Raw genomic sequence first — 18,406 nt, forward strand, 5'->3', positions numbered from 1 at the left:
GCTAACAGAGCAGATCCGTCTCCGCTTTTCTCTCGTCCGAACTCCCCGAGCGCACCCCGGGAGGCCGGGGATGGCCTGTCCTTTTTCGGAGGAAAACGAGAAACCGGGGGCGCGGCTGAATCGAATAACGCCGTCCGGATGAAAAAAAAAGGGGTGCCAGTGGCCTCGTCGGGGAGACGGCTGGAGGTCTCCAAGCCACTAGCTTCCCATCCATCACAGGTTTGGAGAGTGTTGATGGAAGGGAAGGATGGTGGACTGATAATTGCTTGCCTAGAGACCATATGCTTCAGTCTCTGGTTTATTTGTCTAATGAACCTCCACAGCTTGTTATGAAAAGTTATACACATAAAATTCAGAAGCTACGTAAACTTATGAACGAATGCATCTTAGATGTTGAATTCCATGTGCTAGTTGTGCCGAATTACTACCACTACGCAAGATACAATTGAGATCGGTACAATTACATGCACATAGAAACATCTCAGCAGTCAACAACAGACATTCAGCAGGTGTTATCCACGGGTTACACGAGCTGATTGTTCATCACGCCAAGTGACGATGAACCCATCACTTGGATGAAATTGTGTTATCTTGCGAGGTCGAGTGCCGGGCTACACCACCACCCAATAGTTCGGCACTCCGCGTCTCTGCCACCTTCTTCAGCACACCGTCCACCGTGAGATCGAACGCATCCTTCACCGTCTCGAGCGTGTACCTCGGGTCGGCGTACACGAGCCCCGGCATGAGCCTGACGACCTCTTCCTGCATCTCCCGCACCGTCGCCGGCGGTATCCTCCTGAGCGTCTCCTCGATGCTCACGTTGCCCGCGCGCACGTCGTCCTCCGTTATGAACACCGAGTAGCGGGTGTGGTTGCTGGGCAGGTGCCACTTGTACTGGAGGTACGCGGAGCGCGGGTGGAAGAAGACCGGCACGCAGCCGGCGACCATGGCGTCGAACGCCGACCGCCGCGTGGCCGAGTCCCCCCGTGGCTGGAGGCAGAACGTGGAGCTCCGGAAGAGGCGCATGATCTCCCCCGGGGTGTGGCACTGCTTTTCCCCGCTGGCGCAGCCCAGATGGCGGCAGGCGGACGACGCGGCGCACTGGTCGATGATGTCCGGCCTGATGGACTGCCATTCGCGCGGCCTTGGCGCGCCCACGAAGGACATGAGCCACGGGCGGTCGGCGCTCCTGATCCTGCGCTGCCAGTCCAGGACATCGGCGTCTGTCCGTGGGTGGAAGTATGTCGGGTAAGGCACAGCCATGTCGCTGCCGCCCCCGATGACGGAGGTGGACGACTCGATGACGAGGACGGTCATGTTCCTGACGGCGTCGAGGAGGAGCAGGTTGGTGCCCCAGACTGAGATGTTGATGGTGTCGCGCTGGAAGTCCCAGGCCGTGCGCCCGGCCACGAGGAAGTGGTCGCGGCCGCTCGCCCTGCGCCACTCCGGGCGGCTCTTGAGCCAGCTCGCCAGGTCGCGCGACGCGGCGTCCCGCGTTGCTTCGTCGTAGCCCCACTGATGGAGCGAGAACTCGAAGCCGGCGTAGAACGGGACGAACACGGCGGCCGCCGCGGATGAGTCGTTGGTGAGGCACTCGTACCGCTGCATGCGGGCGTGGAAGATGGCGTCCAACCCGAACTGCTGCGTCGCGTACCAGCCGCTGGAGTTGGTGAGCGCGCCACCGCCCGGCACCTCCCCGTCGAGCTGATCGGGGTGTAGCAGCGGCTCCCCGAGGCCGGCGTTGCTCACCTGCTTGCACATGTTGGGCCATTGGCCCTCCAGATTGGCGCAGCCGGAGAGCATGTCGGCGTTGAATCGTGGCGGGAGCTCGTGCACATACACGTAACGTCCCCTGCATGGATCACTGCTGTCAGCGCCGCTGCGGCTCACGTCGCTCGGTGCAACCGTGTGCACGGAGATGCGGACGTATAGTATGCAGGCCCAGAACGCCGCGGCGACGACGACGAGGAACCAAGGCCGTGTAACGGCGGCGGACATATCGTCTTGGTGGGTGGGGCCGTGGGGGCGGCGGCGGTCCTTGCCTTCGTTGTTGTAGAGAGTGGCCGTCCGGGTAGACTACTTCAGCCATACAGTACATTGCAGAGTTGCCAGTTTGCCCCTGCGGGCCTGCGATTGTTTATGCGACCATGTGAAGAGGTTCCTTTCTATCTCCGGCCCCAAGATAGGCACCGCAGGGCACGGCGCGTCCTCTGAATCTTGATCCGCCGAATAATGGAATGCGTGTAGCGCAACTCCACGAGCAGACTTGCGCTCCCTCCTAGAGACGGGCAATCTAGAATCGAAACATAAATAATGATTAAAAGTTTATTGCAATAGATTAACATTGGATCTAGTTTGCTAGACCTCCATGTCAAACCCAATGCTGAGGTTCGTAACTTGAGCTTATAGAAGAGAAGATCTTGTACTTTTAAATTTGAATCAACCAAGAATTAAATACATCCGAAAAAAGTCCAACCTTGTCTCCCAGGCGCACTTGCTCGTGAGCTTGTCTGCGTGCGGTTCAACCATCCACCTGCAAAATTATGAGAGTCTACTCCCTCCATCCAAGTTCCCTAACAAGTGTACTTATATATCTTGTCCTAAATTAAATATTTTAAAGTTTCATCAACTTTATGAAAAAGTGACAATATTTATAGCACCCCAATTTAGTATCACTAGGATCGTCTTCAAGTGTTTTTCTTTGTATTATATGGATTTGATGTCATGTATGTTGCTATTGTTTTAATAAAATGGTCAAAGTTTTAAAATTTTAACTTAGGACAAAAGTTAGATTGTACACTTATTTAAGAACAGAGAGAGCATGACATAGTGGACTGGGCAAAAAAAAAAAAAATCGGTGTTTGTCCGCTTCTCTCCTTGATCTGCTATAGGCGTTCTAGAGGGCTAGCTTTGTCGGCTGGCCAACACGCTCATGTTTTGCAACGGGAAAAAAACTAGTGTAAATGTTCCAGAATATAGAAATTTGTGTAGTAGAGTTAATAAAAACTCGCGCAATAGAGTTTCTATGGTCATGAATATACATGGCTTTGCTTTCACAGGGCAAAGCTTTGTCCATTACATTTCAGGTGTTGTTGAGGCTTGTTTTTTTTTACTGAAACCTAGCTAGCCAATTATGTACTTCACTACTGCCCCCGTTCCATGATATAGGACGCTTCGGGAAACTAATTTAGTTTGCCAAAAGTTCTTATATTAAGGAACGGAAGTAATAACTACTAAGAACATGTCACAGTGGTGATACTAAAGATGTTTCTCGTTTCTAATTTGAGAGCAAAGCAATACTATAGATCTAGGAACAGCAAGCTTTCAAAACATCCTCCATTTCAGGGTCATCTCCAGCTTCTTTGTCCTGTTGAAGGATATACAAAGTTACCATCAGTAATTCACAATCCAATGGATGATCATAGGGAAAACAATATTACAAAGGGCTTGGCTTATTGACCTTGTGGATGTAGGAGATGTTGTTGATGCCTGTGCCTGCAACAAGGAGCCCCCCTTGATACCTAAGAAAGGGAGACAAGTATTTGTCAAACTGATCGTTAGAAGAGCTGCAACAGCCAAAGCAAAGACAGTTGACTAGAAACATACCATCCACCCTTTGTCCTGGTGTTCTTTTCAAATGAAAGTTCCCAGTCCTGCCTGTATCCTTCCCTATACAGCTGTATAATCTTCAGGCCCGCCTGCAAAAGATCATGGATGTTGCATATCTGCAGAGGAACAGAACGACTCGACGGGAAATTTGTGCAGCAAGAGTTACCGATGGAGTAAATGTTGAGAACAAGCCATTGGCGAATTCTAGAGCCCTATATGATGAGTAATCTGGATCCGCATATACTTCTGCAAAGTATTTTTTGTCAGACTAATATAGTTGAACAAGTGCCACAAGCTGACCATCGGGATCCCGGTATGATTCACAGAGTCAGATAACTTTAACGAGAGATAGAAATAATTTACATTTTGAAATTTTTTTTTTTTATAATTATTAAGAAACCAAAGTGTTTTAAACATCTTGTACTCCCTCTGTCCCCAAAAAAAGTTGCTCAAGTTTGTCTAGATACGGACATGTTTTTAGTGTGTAGATACATCCGTATCTAGAAAAAGTTGAGCAGCTTTTTTTAGAACGGAGGGTGTACAAAAAATCAAGCACTTGTTGCATATGAATTGGCAGCATGTTCAGTTTGAGCTTCAAGCTATCTCAACAAAAGAATTGAGCTACAAGAGCAATCTGTTCGCAGAGGTTCATAGCAAACGCTTCATCATCAATAGCATTGGTTTGCTTTCCATGCATTAGTTTCATCCGGCTTGGTTGACTTTGAAGGCTAAAATAATTTGCACAGGAGATGTTCTACGTGGAACATGTTTCAATACATTGAATTATTCCTACCCAATGTAGAGGGCCAATCTAGTAAATGATATATTACGACACAATTGTAACTAATAATCACTAAATTTTTCTGATTGGTGTTGGAGTAGAAAGTAATGATGCTTAGTAGTGAAATTTTTATTTAGAAAGAGGGACCACGGTGAGATAATGTGATAGTTAATAGTGATATCTTCATTTAGAAGGGGGGCCAGGGTTCATCTAATCCCAGCTAAGATCTGGCACTGATTGCTACCACTTTTGATATTTATCTAGTACATTTCATTGATGTCATGTTCATGTACTCACTAACTCAATGTTACAGGCGTAAACATCATATGGGCTGGATAGATTCAAGAATATTACCTCCTTTGAATTTGGTTTGATCAGAAAATGCCTTTGCCTGAATCAAGAAATAAGCAATATAATTTCATCAATCACCGATATGCTAGATTATCTTCAACTGAAATGGAGTGTATCATATAATTAATTCAGTCAACCACCGGAATACTGCATGGGTATGCGACTTTTATTCACAAGTTGTACTACACTACTACATATCAAGGAACATGTTAGCTTTCCTTTCACAGGGAATAAATTAAACTTCGGATGAACTACAAGATCACTTTTCAATGTATATCACAGTAAAGACAAATAAAACAAGCACTGATGCAGACAACTGCATACACATTTGTCCATGAATTAAAAAGCATGTAGTTTTTTGAACAATGGCATATCTAACATCATGTTCGTGTTTATTTCCGTAATAAGCGTCTTACCACAATACCACATCAAACATCAGCATATATGAACCTTACTCTCCAGATTGGCCTTTTGTATTTCACGACCACCAATTTTTAGATCAAACAACAGAACACAAAAGATGAAGTGGGTTTTCACAGTAGAGCAGATACCTGTTCAACAGTGCCTGGTCCAATTAAAACAAGAGAAACTCCAGCAGCTTCCATTGCATCCTGGACACAAGTAATAAGGTGGTTCAGATATACGGAAAAAAGAACAGTTCATCAAAAGTTACACACTGGCAATTCCGAAACTTCCGCGCTAACTAACTTAGAAATGATTTGCGCTGCGCCGAATTGCTACCACTACACTACACAAGGTACAGCTAAATGGAGATAAAAGAAATATCTCAGCAGTCAACAGACATTCAGCAGGTGTTATCAAGGGCATCTAAAATTGGGAGATTCATTTTTGTTCGATGGACCTTGGCAAATGGCAAGCAACAAAACGGAGTATCATTTTGAGCAATTGACTTCATCTCCTATGTTGCTGCTCTTCCACTAGAAATTTACGAGTGGGGAATCGGACATCAAACTAACCTGCTTAGCCGCGAGAAGGTCGGCCCTCTTCCGGCACAGGACACACCTGCAAACAACCAGCACCATCATATTACGATTCAGGATAATGAGATACACCAACCACTTGAAACTCCAACAGATAATGGGTAACAGACCCAAAATGGCGGGCGAACGCAACCACGGCCTTCCTGTCCTTCCACAGATCAACGACGGGCACCGCCTTCCCGCTCAGGTCGAACACCTCCACCCCCTGCAGCGACCTCGCGAGACCCTCCGCCGGCGCCTCAGCTGCCTCCGCGGCGCTCCCTGCAAATCGCGCCGAAGATGTTATACTCGTGGCCTTCACAGAGCCAAATAGCAAGCGACCAGTGTGAGATACGGATTGGGCCAGATACCAATGGCTCCGGGCTTTGCGGCCGCAGCGGCAGTGAGGAGGTGGCGCATCCGCCGCCGCTGGTTGACGAGGTAGCCGCGCGGGCACCTCGCGCGGCGTAGGCTCGGCGCGGTCGCCGCCGGGGTGAGAAGCGGCGCGGCCAGTCTAGGGCTGGTGACCGAGTGCGGCGCGTGCGCGGCCATGGTGATGAGCGAGTTTGCGTACGACTCGAGTACTCCGGCGTGCGGCTGTCGCTGGCCCGGGAGCTGTGGCCTCGCAACCGAAGCAGGCAGAAGGGGTGGTGGCCCGCACGCCAGTGAGCGCGGAAATAAAGAGTCCACAACTCGCCACGCCAGGTCGCGTTCTCTGACGTGCGGCACGATTTCTCTGACGGCATGAGGGGCTTCCGCTCTGCGCTCTGCCGCGCGGCGGCGCGGACGCGGGCGGAGCTCCAGGGCGCGCGGGGCCGCCGGCTGTCCCACTCCGCCGCGGCGCCCGCGAGGCCTTCCTTCGGCATCGCCTTCGACATCGACGGGGTCATCCTGCGCGGCCGTAGCCCTATCGGAGGCTCGCCGCAGGCCATCCGGCGCCTCTACGCGGACGACGGTAACCCCCCGCGCTCTCCTGTATTTAGTTGATTTAGCTCGTGGGGCATTAGACATGGATTGTTTCGTCCCACTCGTGCCGGCGACGTGTTCTAGGTCGTGCTTGCCGCACTCATGCCTTTTCAGCATTTCGTCAAACACGTCTTAGGCATTAGGTTTCTTCTTGGCGTGGTGTTCGTGCGTATTATGGCAATTGGACTACACATCGTCGCTTTTATGTTCTGTGTTATGTGCGTCTGTGAACACACGACTTTTTCTAACTTTTACATAACAAGGCATTTATATGAAATAATATCACTAGATTTTTCATGAAAAATACTTCGTACCGACATGTTTTTTTCTTTCACTAACATATTCATGATACGATTAATGGTAAAACCTGCATGAAACGTCACAAACACATGAAGTAATAGACTGCTCAACTCTTAGGCGGCATCAGTATGTTGTTTCCGAAACATGGACTCAAGAAAGATCCATGCTGGCCATGGTAGTAAATTAATCCCCTGTGTCTGGTTCTTAGTAGCTTCTGGATCTTCATTTGTTGCCTCCTTTTGCAGGTACCCTGAAGATTCCGTTTCTCTTCTTAACCAACGGTGAGTAATTTAATATGCCGTATAGCACATTCTGTTTTTCTCTGATGTCCCATGTTAATTTCCATATGGAATGATGGTTTGTTTCCATTGTTTAGATTATTACCAGGCTTGTTTCTCGAACATGAGCAGGGATATTGTATTAACTGTCATTTTCAGCTTAGTTTTTTACTCCACTCTAAACAAATTGGTTGCATGGAATGAGTGAAATTGTTCAATATATATTATTGTGTTCTTGTGTTGTGCTATGGGTTTAGGTCTCATGGATTAATAAGCCTTATAAAATATAAATATTAAAATGCCAAAGTACTATTGCAGTTGCTAGACTTGTGTTTTTCGATTAGATTAGAATAATATCCAACTAGCTGGATAACTAAGTGGCAATCTTTGTACAGGAAGAATGATTTAAAATGTGTAATGTTAAACTCTTATATTTAAATTATTGAGCACTTCATCAGCTATCCTATGGTCACCATAATTAACGGTTTGTACTTCGTACAGTAAGGCACCATGGTACTTACCAGTTATCAGTTATATTACTGGATCTTTTATCGAGATAATTAAGATGTTTCAATTTTTTGGCAGGAGGCGGTGTTCCAGAATATAAAAGAGCTCTGGAGTTAAGTGAGCTTTTGGGAGTTAACATCTCTCCATCTCAGGTATTTATACTATCGTCCAGACTCCAGACTCATGACTCATTGGTCGTTGCTTATGTACTGTTATTAACAACAATAGACCTTTAACTAACAACTATTATAGCAAAGATTGTGGAATTTTTTTTATTGCATCCCTGTCTAAAATTTGTGATGATGCAGGTTGTTCATGGCCATTCTCCTTACAGAGAGCTGTTGAAGCGGTATAGCACTCAAGTACATAATTAGTCTTTAAGTTCTGTCCTGTGTGATTTCCAGCCAAGAATTTTTAATTTCCCCATGTACATGTCCTCATCTGAATGGAATATGCAACCTTTTCTTGTTACTACAGTTTTGAAGATGATCCTATTGTTGCTGTTGGAAAAGGTGAGCCTGCAGCAGTGATGGCTGAGTATGGGTTTAGGTAATTCTTGATATTGATTTTAGTCTATTACGACCATTGGTGAAATATGCTGTCTGTATTTCTCATGAATTTTCTGTTTTGTGCAGAAAGGTTTTATCTATAGATGATTATGCATCTTATTTTAGAGAAATTGACCCCCTAGCTCCTTTCAAGAAATGGAACGTGGGACAATCAAACTGTCAAAACGTAATGTCTGAGAAAATGCACCCACCATATGATGTTCACTCGGAGAGAGTTAAAGGAGTGTTTGTTGTCAGCGACCCTGTTGATTGGGGTAGAGATCTGCAGGTAGTCCCTTGTCTATGATACATTAATGTAAAATCTTGGGCTATCTTCAATATTCCTGGAAATGATAACTGCATGAGTTGTAAACATCTAGTTCTAAACATGTGTGCAACATGAGATGCTTATGGTTTTTCAGTTAAAGTGGTTGCCGTGCATAAGCTCTAAAAGCTTTTTAATTATATGTGAAAGGTACTTTGCGACATCTTGTCAACTGGTGGACTTCCTGGAAATGGAAAAGGAGATCAACCTCCTTTATATTTTGCGGCTGATGATCTTGAATATCAGGTATTAGAAGTTCCTGTTGTATAGCTATGCCATAAGCCCATAATAGAGGGAGTATTAAATCTAAATCTCCACTTTGGTGTGATGATAGCAACTGGGGCATCTCACACATTATTTCATCTCAAGTGGGCTCAAGGTTTACTACAGATTAATAGACCTGTGAACTTAGTTTCAGATTTACGGATTTAGTGGTACTTTGTTACAAGTTCAATGCTTCTGTTCAATTTTCTAGGTGTTCCGTAGTTAGTATTGATGCCAATGGTACATGAGATAAATGTAAGATCATTTGCATATGTGAGGAGTGTCTGTGGCTTATTCATAGAACATTGAAGATAACATAACACCAGATAGGATTTTTTGGAACTAAGGGTTCCTACTTCCCTAATTACACACATCATATTCACATTTATGTATATAGGAGCGGTATCTTCCCAATAGACCATGCATGGAGATAGATAAGTACTTAAGTAGAGAGGGTTGTTCCTTCAGTGTCACAGGGGATCGTTTGTTGTAGATGACTGGTTTACCTCTTTTGTTAGATAAGATCTGCGCTTAATGCATGAGGTCCTATTTTATTCTCCTTAAACCTTGACATTGTTATTTATAACTATTGTCATGTATGGCTGATTTATATTTATAAACCACACGCATAATACATGTTGATGTTGTATCTGCTTGTTTATTGGATTGTGCTGTTTATCAATGAGCTATGTGTACCATTGATAAAATTATCAGTGGAACCACTAGCCATCAGGTTGCACCTTTTTGGCTTGCAACATTTGCTTTGACATTCTATTAATTAATTGTTATTATTTCTAAACAACACACATTGTACTAGTTAAATCTACCTACCAGATTCATTATGTTGAGCAGAAGATACACACACATGCATATGAGAAAAGAAATATGGTTTCAAATGGATTTGTCATTTGTGTTGTTCTGATTTGTAACTGCTTGATACCCTTCAAGCTGATTACTACTCACGCTGTTGACAGCTAATTACAACTCACTCACTTCCATCCGCACGTGTTCACCCCCCATGCCTACCATGTACTGCAGAGTGCAGAAAGTAGCCCTTTTCCATGAGTTTGAACTGATTTTTTCCCCATGTGATTTATTTCCTCGCTTGCATCCTTTGTTTCTCTGTCAACCAGAGGAGGACCTGTTACAATTTGTATCTCAATCCCTGCAAAATGAGCATGTAGTCTAAAACGTCAAACAAGAGACAGAAGCATTTTTGCATTCCTTTTCCTATGCTACTTATCACCCTAGTTGTTCTGCTTATTTTTTCCATTATTTAAAATATTGACATGAGGATCTGCTTTCTCAATATATTTGGAACGTGTGAAGTTTGATTGTAAGATAGTATCAAGAATGGGGTCAAGTGCAAAACAGTTAGCTCCTTTTACATAGATCTTCCCCTGATTTACATCCAGGTTCCATGCATGCATGTACATGGTAATTGCTAGCAACACTAGTAACTTGCTTTGGCATCCTATGGCAGGCTGCATTTCCTTCAGAGCGGCTTGGGATGGGTGCCTTCAGGATTGCACTCGAAAGCATCTTCAATCAGTAAGCTATTATTTAAATAAACTGTACTTGCAAGCATAAATATATAAGTTAAATACTTATTTATCTTCCCTCAACTTAAATTTGCAGAGTTAATGACCTTCCATTGAAGTATACATCTTATGGGAAGCCTAATCCATTTGTGTTCAAGAATGCAGCTAACATACTAGAAAAAATTGTCATGGGTATCTATCCAAACTCACAGTCAACAAAGGAAGTAAAAGACCATCAGCTCTCTACTATCTACATGATTGGTGATAATCCTAAAGTTGATATTTGTGGAGTTTTGAAGGTTAGCTTATGCTATGATACCTCTAATTCTTCCAAAAAGGAAAATCACTATATGCAGCAATTGACAGTGTTAGGAAATTGTGCACTTCTCAGTATGTCCTGTTGAGCATTTATTGACTCAGGGTTGAACAGTTAGTATGCAATCCTACAAGATAATGTGTCACCTAATGTATCTTGAGAGATCATTTACTTTGTTGATTGTGTCCTGCCAAATGATGCTAACACTGGCAAATTTACACTTTGCAGGCTGGGCCTCCGTGGTCGTCCATCCTTACTAGGACTGGTGTTTTTAGGGGAACTGATAATGATCCAAAATTTCCTGCTGATTTGGTATGTATTATCAGTGAAGGAACTTATGGATGTTTAGTCATCTGTAAAAAATATTGCCAAAAAATATATTAACATGATAGTAGTCCCAGTCTTAAATCTGAATAACCACAAGCGATTGCTCACATTTCTGGACCCTGATGTCTTGCGTTCACATGACTTCATTCCACAGTACATTAGCTCACACATCTTACACAGTTTATGTGACTTCATTCTATAGTACATCAGCTAATGCAACTAGCGACTCACTTTAAAGTTTGGCTCTCTATCTGGCAGAGCGTCACCACACAAAATCATATCTATTGTAACTGCACTTGTTTATCCTTTGCAGGTTGTTGATACTGTGGATGATGCCGTCAGCTGTATTTTGGAAAAAGAATGTATTCGGTGACATTTGGCTGCAGATCTATGCTCCCATGCCACCAACTGTATTCTCGAAAAGAAACCTATACGGTGACATTGTGGCATCTGCACACCTATGCTCCCAGTACTGCTATTTGGACGCTTGGTAACACATTTTTGCCATTTTTCAGTCTAGAAATGTTGGACCAAACAGTTGGCTGGAGTTCGATCGATGCATGTCTGATTGGTTGTAGGATACAGATATCCTCTAGAGAGGAAAACAATTATCTTCCTAGGATCATATGCATCCACTACCCAATTAGTTGTATATAGAATCAACCATTCACATATCTAGACAAATGGTCTGTCCCTCAAGAGGGTCACAATGATTTTGCAGAAAAACAAAGCATACACTCTGGTGCTTGGTAATCAAAGAAATATTCTTTGAAATTCGTGAGTTTGAAATTTACTACTCGAATTGGAAGATCAAAATCATGGTACTCCCTCCGTCCCGCGGAGAGTGTCGGACCGGTATTTTTTCGAAAACATCCCTCAGTTTTTCCCGACCAAAGAGATGGTCCTGTCTGGCGTCCCGACCGCACAACCGAGCCTCTCCTTCCTCACGCCGCCACCCGCTCTCCTCGATGGCGCCCGCTACCCTCCATCCCGACGCCGCCGGCGCCCGCCACCCGCTCCCCTCCCCATGCCGCCGGCGCCCGCAACCCGATCCCCTCCCCACTCCGCCAGATCCCTCTCCTTATCTGGCGTCGCGGTCGCTTCTTCCTCTCGTGCCCAGCGAGGTCCAGCTAAAATTGGGACTTTTAGCGAACGGCGGCGGAGCTCCAGTCGCGGTGGTGCATGGAGGAGCTCCAATCTCGGTGGTGGTGTTGGATCTTTCGAGGAGGCGTTGTTGGATGCACGTCACGGCAGAGCTCCGGCCGCCCTCTTCCTCTCGTGTCCACCAAGGTGGAGCTAAAATTGGGACTTTTCCCTCCGGCGGCGGAGCTCCAGTCGTGCTGGTGGATGGAGGAGTTCCAAGCGCGGTGGTGGTGCTGGATCTGTCGTGGTGGCGTTGGTGGCGGCACGGCGGAGCTGCAATCACAGTCTTGGTGTTGGATTTGCTGCTGCCTCCCCGAGATCCTCCCGAGCGGATTTGGTGCTGGATTTGCTTGCTGCCGGAGCTGCTGCTTTCTCCCTGAGATGCTACTTCGACAAGATGCTGCTGCAGCCTGCAGGTGATGCTCCTTTCCTCCTATGCTACTCCCATCCCATGCCTTGAACTAGGAGTGTGCTTGTTGTTCATCAAGAAATAGCTCAAGGGAATACTCCCCTGTCTAGCCATCGATTTCAGAATCAACTTACTAGGAAGACAAGGTTCAGTGAAAGTACGGTGGAATTCATTGACAGGCTTTAATATAAACAAAATTATTTGATCACGCAAAGTAATCCTGATTGCAAACTACAGCTAATGAAGCTACAATGGCTCTGAGGCTGTGGGCTGTGCTTGCCTTGTTTCTTCACTTCTTCGGTCCTTTTCACTACAATAACTCTTACTAGTGTAGTTGATATGATTGCGCTGCATACCGAACTTACAAGATCCTTTTACTCCTAATCCATATAGCTACTGTCTAATTTTTTACCAGTGAACTCTTACTAGTGTACTTGATATGATTGTGCCTGGTAGTGTCTAATTTTTATGTATTGGGCTCAAATTTTTTGGAAGCCATCAAACTTAGTGATATTTGTACTTCTGTAATGACTATGACTGAATTTACTTGCACTCAATATAGCTACTGTAATGACTAGACCTGAATTTTGCTTTAATTCCTGGCTTTTATTACTGTCATCTTAATAATCTAAGGACTGCAGCTATATCATTAAAGAAACTAAAACGTAGTGATTTTGTTGTCAACCAAACTGAGTAATGCAGTGGCATGTTAACTAGGTGTATCTCAATTTTGGGGCGATTCCAGTTCAGGGATATGCCTGCCAAACTTGTGCATCAAATGTCACTTATAACAGATTTGGTTTATTATTTTCTCTTCTGATCGATCGCTGCTAAAAAATGAACTTCAATTGTTGTTGCTTAGTATTGTCTTCTTACTTTGAGTAGGACATGTCAAGCTGTTTGCACCTCCTCATTTTGTTGTTTGATGTTGTCTGCATAGCATAATAACTACTATTTTTTGATGCATGTGTGGCATAAAGTTAGCAATACGACATGATAAACATAAATTTGAAGGCACTGCTAGTTTGATAAACATCACTTGCTTGTGGAGCACCCACTTAATTTTCCAGCTTCAACATACACAACTGGTAGGTGGTGTAGCTTGAAGGGAACAAAGCAGGTCAACTATTATGAAAGATCTATGGAGTGAAGCTATTATGGCCAACTATTTTATCTTCACCAATTCCTTTTCTGATTGCTTCTTCAGGGACATATGTTACAACTACATCAGGGACATATTTCTGCTTTCTGCTGGTAGTGGACTACATCAGGGAAATCCTGAACTACAGGTCTATCCTCTTACTAATAGTTTAATGTTGCTTTGCACCTTTTCGTGAGCATCTTTTGGCCTAGTCATCGACAGAAAAAAGAATATCAATCTCATCAGTTTTTGGCCTTCTTCTGCTGCACATTTTTTGGAAACTTGTTCATGAAATCAGAAAGGCAATGGTGAACTGTCAGGTTTGAGAAGTAACCTGGGATGGATTCTGTCCAGTTTTCAGATGACATAGTAGCAAAATTTTCAGTTGTCAGGTTGTAAGCAACAAGTCAGTAGCAAAATTTTCAGTAGAATATTTACTGCAGATCTTGAATAACAGTACATTGACAAACTGCATTATGTTGAGCATATGTTGGTGCAATAGAATGCACTGCCATCACATAAATCTTAACTTTCAGCTTTATATTTGACCATCCATAGCTAACTTATAATATCTGTACCCGCAAAAAAAAACTTGTAATATCTGCACCGATTCCTTCTCTCATTGTTGAATTTTCTAACCTCATTTTCTGATATCAGTGCTTGCAATTGAACTTGGAATGGCATATTCAGTGCTCGGAATTGAACTTGGAAGGGCATATTCAAGGTACTGCAATTTTGTTTTATAAATTTAAATGCAGTGCTTCATTTATTCACTCAACATTGCACAAGGAACTGTGTTTGTGCCTTATTCTTCTGATAAACGGGGGCATCACCTTCTTCCGCAGGGGAGGATGACGAGCAACAGTCAAGGACGGTGACGAGCAAGAGATAAGTGATGAGCACTGGCCCTTCTTGTTCAGATGAGGGCGATGAGCAGTGGAGCAGAGGAGGCGCAGGGAGCAGCAGCCCTGCCGCGGCACCGGTTTTGCTTGGTTCCCGCTGTTGATTCGAGAAGGATCAGCCGCCCTGCCGTGGCACGCTGTCGAGGAGGAGGACCGGCGGAGCAGCAACCGTCGTACGTGCGAAGCGGAGGAGGACCGGCGGCGCAGGGAGTAGGACGAGAACGAGGGCGAGCTCGCGGCCGCGATTAGGCCAGCGGCGAGGCGCGCGGAGCAGGGCAGAAGCGGCGCGCCGGAGCAGAGAAGGACCGGCGGCGCCGCGCCGGAGGGAGGAGGTCGACGACGACGAAGACAAGGTCGGGCGCGGCGCTGGGAGCAAACCAGCGGCGAGGAGCAATCCAATCAGGACGCGCGCAGCAGGTAGCAGGTCGTGCTTGCTGATTGATCGATGATGGAGGCGGACGTCGAGGACGACGGCAGCGGACGTCGAGGACGAAGGCGGTGGACGTCGAGGACGACGGACAAGATTCGTGTTTGAATTTCGAATTGGAAGGCCAATTTGAAATGTTTTGAACGCTTTCCGGGTTTTTTTGCAAAAACTACTTTGTTCTATGCCTCCGACACTTTCCACGGGACGGAGGGAGTACCATACTTAAAAGGACGTTTGGATCCGAGTGCGGTGTTTTGTAGCTTGGGTTACATGTAGGTCATTTTTTTGAATTTTTTGAAAATGGTAATTTAGAGTTTCAAGAAAAATCTGAAAAAAAAATCTAGACATAGATAATGATGTATTCTATAAACGTGCAAATTTTGAACTCAAAATACCTTATATTTTAGGAAGTGCAAAAATAACAAATATAACAAATATAGAAATCTGAAGTAGTGAATAGGGCAAACTTTAAACCTACAAATATTTCAGATTTTGTCATTTTTGTGTGGCCCGAAATACGAGGTGTTTTGAGTTGACATTTTGTACATTGATGATAGAATACATTATTATCAACATCTTGATTTTTTACATAGTTTTTTGAAACTTTTAAATGTTATTTTTATGGCCTACCTGCAGCCTATAGTTTCTGTGTCTGGATCCCTAGTTGCGGCTGGGAGAAATGAAATTCTTTCCCAAGGGCATATCCAATAGCGCTGCGCAAACAGTCGACAGATCTCCAAAATGAAATTCTTTTCGCAGTCCCAAGTCCCAACGATGTGCCCCGCAAATGGACCGCGGGGCGTCCAGATAGATCCGTTTTTGCTGCATTGTCAACCCAAATTTTAGCTGGATTTATGGTCCGGTGGATAGGTCGCGTCTGTCCCCTACCCTATCCCACAAGGCACTCGAACAGTTTTTTTATTAGTTTTATTGGTAGCTCTTACATCATAAACACAATTAATCTAACCTAAACTACATCGGGACCTTGCCTGCATCGGTGTAGCTAGCTTGTTGCCACCTGTAGCGCCGACGGCCTCGTCGCTAGAGTTTCCTTAGTCGTCATCGTGGCCGCCCACATTGGCTCACCACTCTTTTGCCATCAACTTGAGGCTGCGCTCCTTCTTGGATGGAGTTTGACGGGACAACTGGACGACGGTGCCCATGATGGCCGCAGGCCTCCAGCGTGCTCTGGAGCGGCATATTGGATGCATTGCCACTCGCAAAAATAGATATGGGTCTTGCAAATCATGTCCGTTTTGATGTTCGAAATGCGAGCCTCATTTAAAATTGCAAGTGCCCCCGCTTATTTACAACAACTGGACGAAGCAAAGGATCGAATAGATTAGAACTTCTGCCGAGTCTTGGCGGACAAAGTAGGTACGTGAGGCCTGGTGGCGCACAGCACAGTTGACGACGTTGAGGACTCAACGGTGGTCCTCATCTTTTTTTTTTTTTTGACCTTGTAACACTGTTATTCCATTAAATTTGAACGGTAGAATCACCGGACAGAACCCTGCTTACATCAACAGGAACCTGATCTAACCACACTTGGTGTTCATTTCACACCCCATTCAGGCCTAACGTTGCCAGTTCATGGGCAGCTTTACACACACGGGGTAAAAAGACGACTAGATGCCCAATAAATTCAGTTTGTAGCAGAAATTTAACTTCACGGAAGAGGACTCCCAACTCCGCCAGGTCATCTTTGCAGGTCCCTCATTTTTTCCTCTGTGTAAAGGTAGCACTTGGTAGCGTTTGTTAGGTTGCACAAGCACAAGGTCTCGAATAGCTTGTCTACTCGTATCAGCATGAATCTCTCATCTCAACCCAACATCTAGGACTCTCCTGATACCAAATATCCTAAATGTGCGCGCGTGTACATGAGTACATCACCGCCACAGATTTATCGGGATCACAACAGACGGGCTCAAGAAAGAATCGTAGTACATATCCTGCCATGAACCGGACTCAACCCAGCCTTCCCGTCGTCCAGGGCGATGCCGGCGCCAAAACGCCGGCGCTCAACTTCCGACCCAGCGGCATCATCACCGTGGTATGCGAATTGGCAGTGGCGATCTCTTTCGTAGCCATCCCTGGCTACTACATGTTCTGCGACTTCCCTCCCGAATTCTCCGTCCAGCAGCTCACGCCCATCAGCCGGGCCAACGGCATCGGCGCAAACGGTCCAGCCGCCGCCGCCGCCTCCATCTCAAGCCACCACCGCGCCTTCGACGTCATCCTGCGCGCAGACAACCGGCGCGCTACCGGACGATGCTACCGCCACGGTGAGGCGACGCTGACGTACGCCGGCTTCGCCATCGCGTCGGGCCGCACGCCGGACTTCTGCGTTCCGTGGAAGCAAGCGCGCGAGGTCCCGATCCGTCTAGCGTGGGAGTGGGACGACCGCGGTGCCGCTCTGCCGGGTCACGTGCGTGACCGCCTCGCCGCCGCCGAGAAACTCGGCGCCGTGGAGGTCGAGGTCCAGGTGAGATTCCTCCAGGGACACGGCAGGCCGACGTGGATGTGGTGCAATGTATGGATGGGTGCAGGAGCGCAAAACGGCATGTGCTCGGTGTTTTCTTTGCAGAATTGGTTAGACTGGCCGGCATAGGCTGCAAATGCAAGGGATGCCGGTACTTCCTCTGATTCATATTAACCGTTGTTAATATGGACTATATTTTAGTTTTACATACATCTATATTGATAATAAGCACTGGTAGAAAAACAGGCTTCCGGTGAGCTCCATAAGTCGCGAAGCTATAGAAACCGCGACTAATGGGACCTTTAGTCGCGGTTCGGGAGGCGAACCGCGACCAAAGGCCTGGGCCCAGGGCGCTCGGTGGCCAGCTGGTGCACGTGGGGGTCTTTAGTCGCGGTTGGCCTGGCCAACCGCGACTAAAGGTGCCCGAAGGCCTTTAGGCCAACCGGGACTAAAGCTCCTCCCCTATATATACCCATCCAACAGCCAACACTTAGCCATTTGGAGCCATTCTCTTCACAAACTTCACAAGTGGGTGTTAGGTTTGCTTTTGGTTCCTCTTATGCACATAAGGTGTTTGATGAAATGCCCCAAGAGCATGAAACAAACATGATATGAAGTGTTGGAGCCACACTTGAGCTTTCTCATTTATTTTTTCCTCCTCGATCGCGGTTAGCAACTTGAACCTTTGATGTGTCATTGATAAAATATGCATGTGTGTAGTTCATTGTTTAATTTATATTGTTTGTAGCTAGTTAGTTTAACAAATGCATGATGGTTAATTATATATTTTATATTATAATAATGCAGAT

General features: G+C 45.7%; 3 protein-coding genes across 4 annotated transcripts; 1 reads left to right on the top strand and 2 right to left on the bottom strand.

Moving 5' to 3' along the window:
• Positions 1-324: 324 nt before the first annotated feature.
• LOC127295877 (xyloglucan galactosyltransferase KATAMARI1 homolog) lies at positions 325-3,312 on the bottom strand. Its single transcript, XM_051325879.2, has 2 exons — positions 2,477-3,312; positions 325-2,293 (listed from the first exon to the last, which is right to left on the bottom strand). The coding sequence occupies exon 2, from the start codon at positions 1,996-1,998 to the stop codon at positions 568-570; it is 1,431 nt and encodes a 476-aa protein (XP_051181839.1). The 5' UTR covers positions 1,999-2,293; positions 2,477-3,312; the 3' UTR covers positions 325-567.
• Positions 3,308-6,273, bottom strand: LOC127347746 (thioredoxin-like protein AAED1, chloroplastic). Its single transcript, XM_051373907.1, has 9 exons — positions 6,093-6,273; positions 5,853-6,003; positions 5,719-5,764; positions 5,293-5,352; positions 4,745-4,781; positions 3,776-3,855; positions 3,607-3,698; positions 3,461-3,521; positions 3,308-3,367 (listed from the first exon to the last, which is right to left on the bottom strand). The coding sequence occupies exons 1-9, from the start codon at positions 6,271-6,273 to the stop codon at positions 3,308-3,310; spliced, it is 768 nt and encodes a 255-aa protein (XP_051229867.1).
• Positions 6,274-6,432: 159 nt separating this feature from the next.
• Positions 6,433-15,525, top strand: LOC127295879 (mitochondrial hydrolase YKR070W). Of its 2 annotated transcripts, XM_051325883.2 has the most exons (14): positions 6,433-6,676; positions 7,233-7,268; positions 7,851-7,924; positions 8,081-8,121; positions 8,250-8,321; positions 8,408-8,609; positions 8,796-8,891; positions 10,393-10,460; positions 10,548-10,749; positions 10,995-11,078; positions 11,407-12,652; positions 13,853-13,934; positions 14,444-14,510; positions 14,632-15,525. In XM_051325883.2, exons 1-11 carry the CDS (start codon positions 6,466-6,468, stop codon positions 11,464-11,466), a joined length of 1,146 nt encoding a protein of 381 aa, XP_051181843.1. In that variant the 5' UTR covers positions 6,433-6,465; the 3' UTR covers positions 11,467-12,652; positions 13,853-13,934; positions 14,444-14,510; positions 14,632-15,525. The 2 variants fall into 2 exon arrangements, with proteins under 2 accessions (XP_051181843.1, XP_051181844.1); XM_051325884.2 differs by lacking the exon at positions 13,853-13,934.
• The last annotated feature ends 2,881 nt before the right edge of the window (positions 15,526-18,406 follow it).

The sequence above is a fragment of the Lolium perenne genome, chromosome 4 (genome assembly GCF_019359855.2).
Source record: "Lolium perenne isolate Kyuss_39 chromosome 4, Kyuss_2.0, whole genome shotgun sequence".
In the NCBI taxonomy this organism is placed as follows: Eukaryota; Viridiplantae; Streptophyta; class Magnoliopsida; order Poales; family Poaceae; genus Lolium; species Lolium perenne.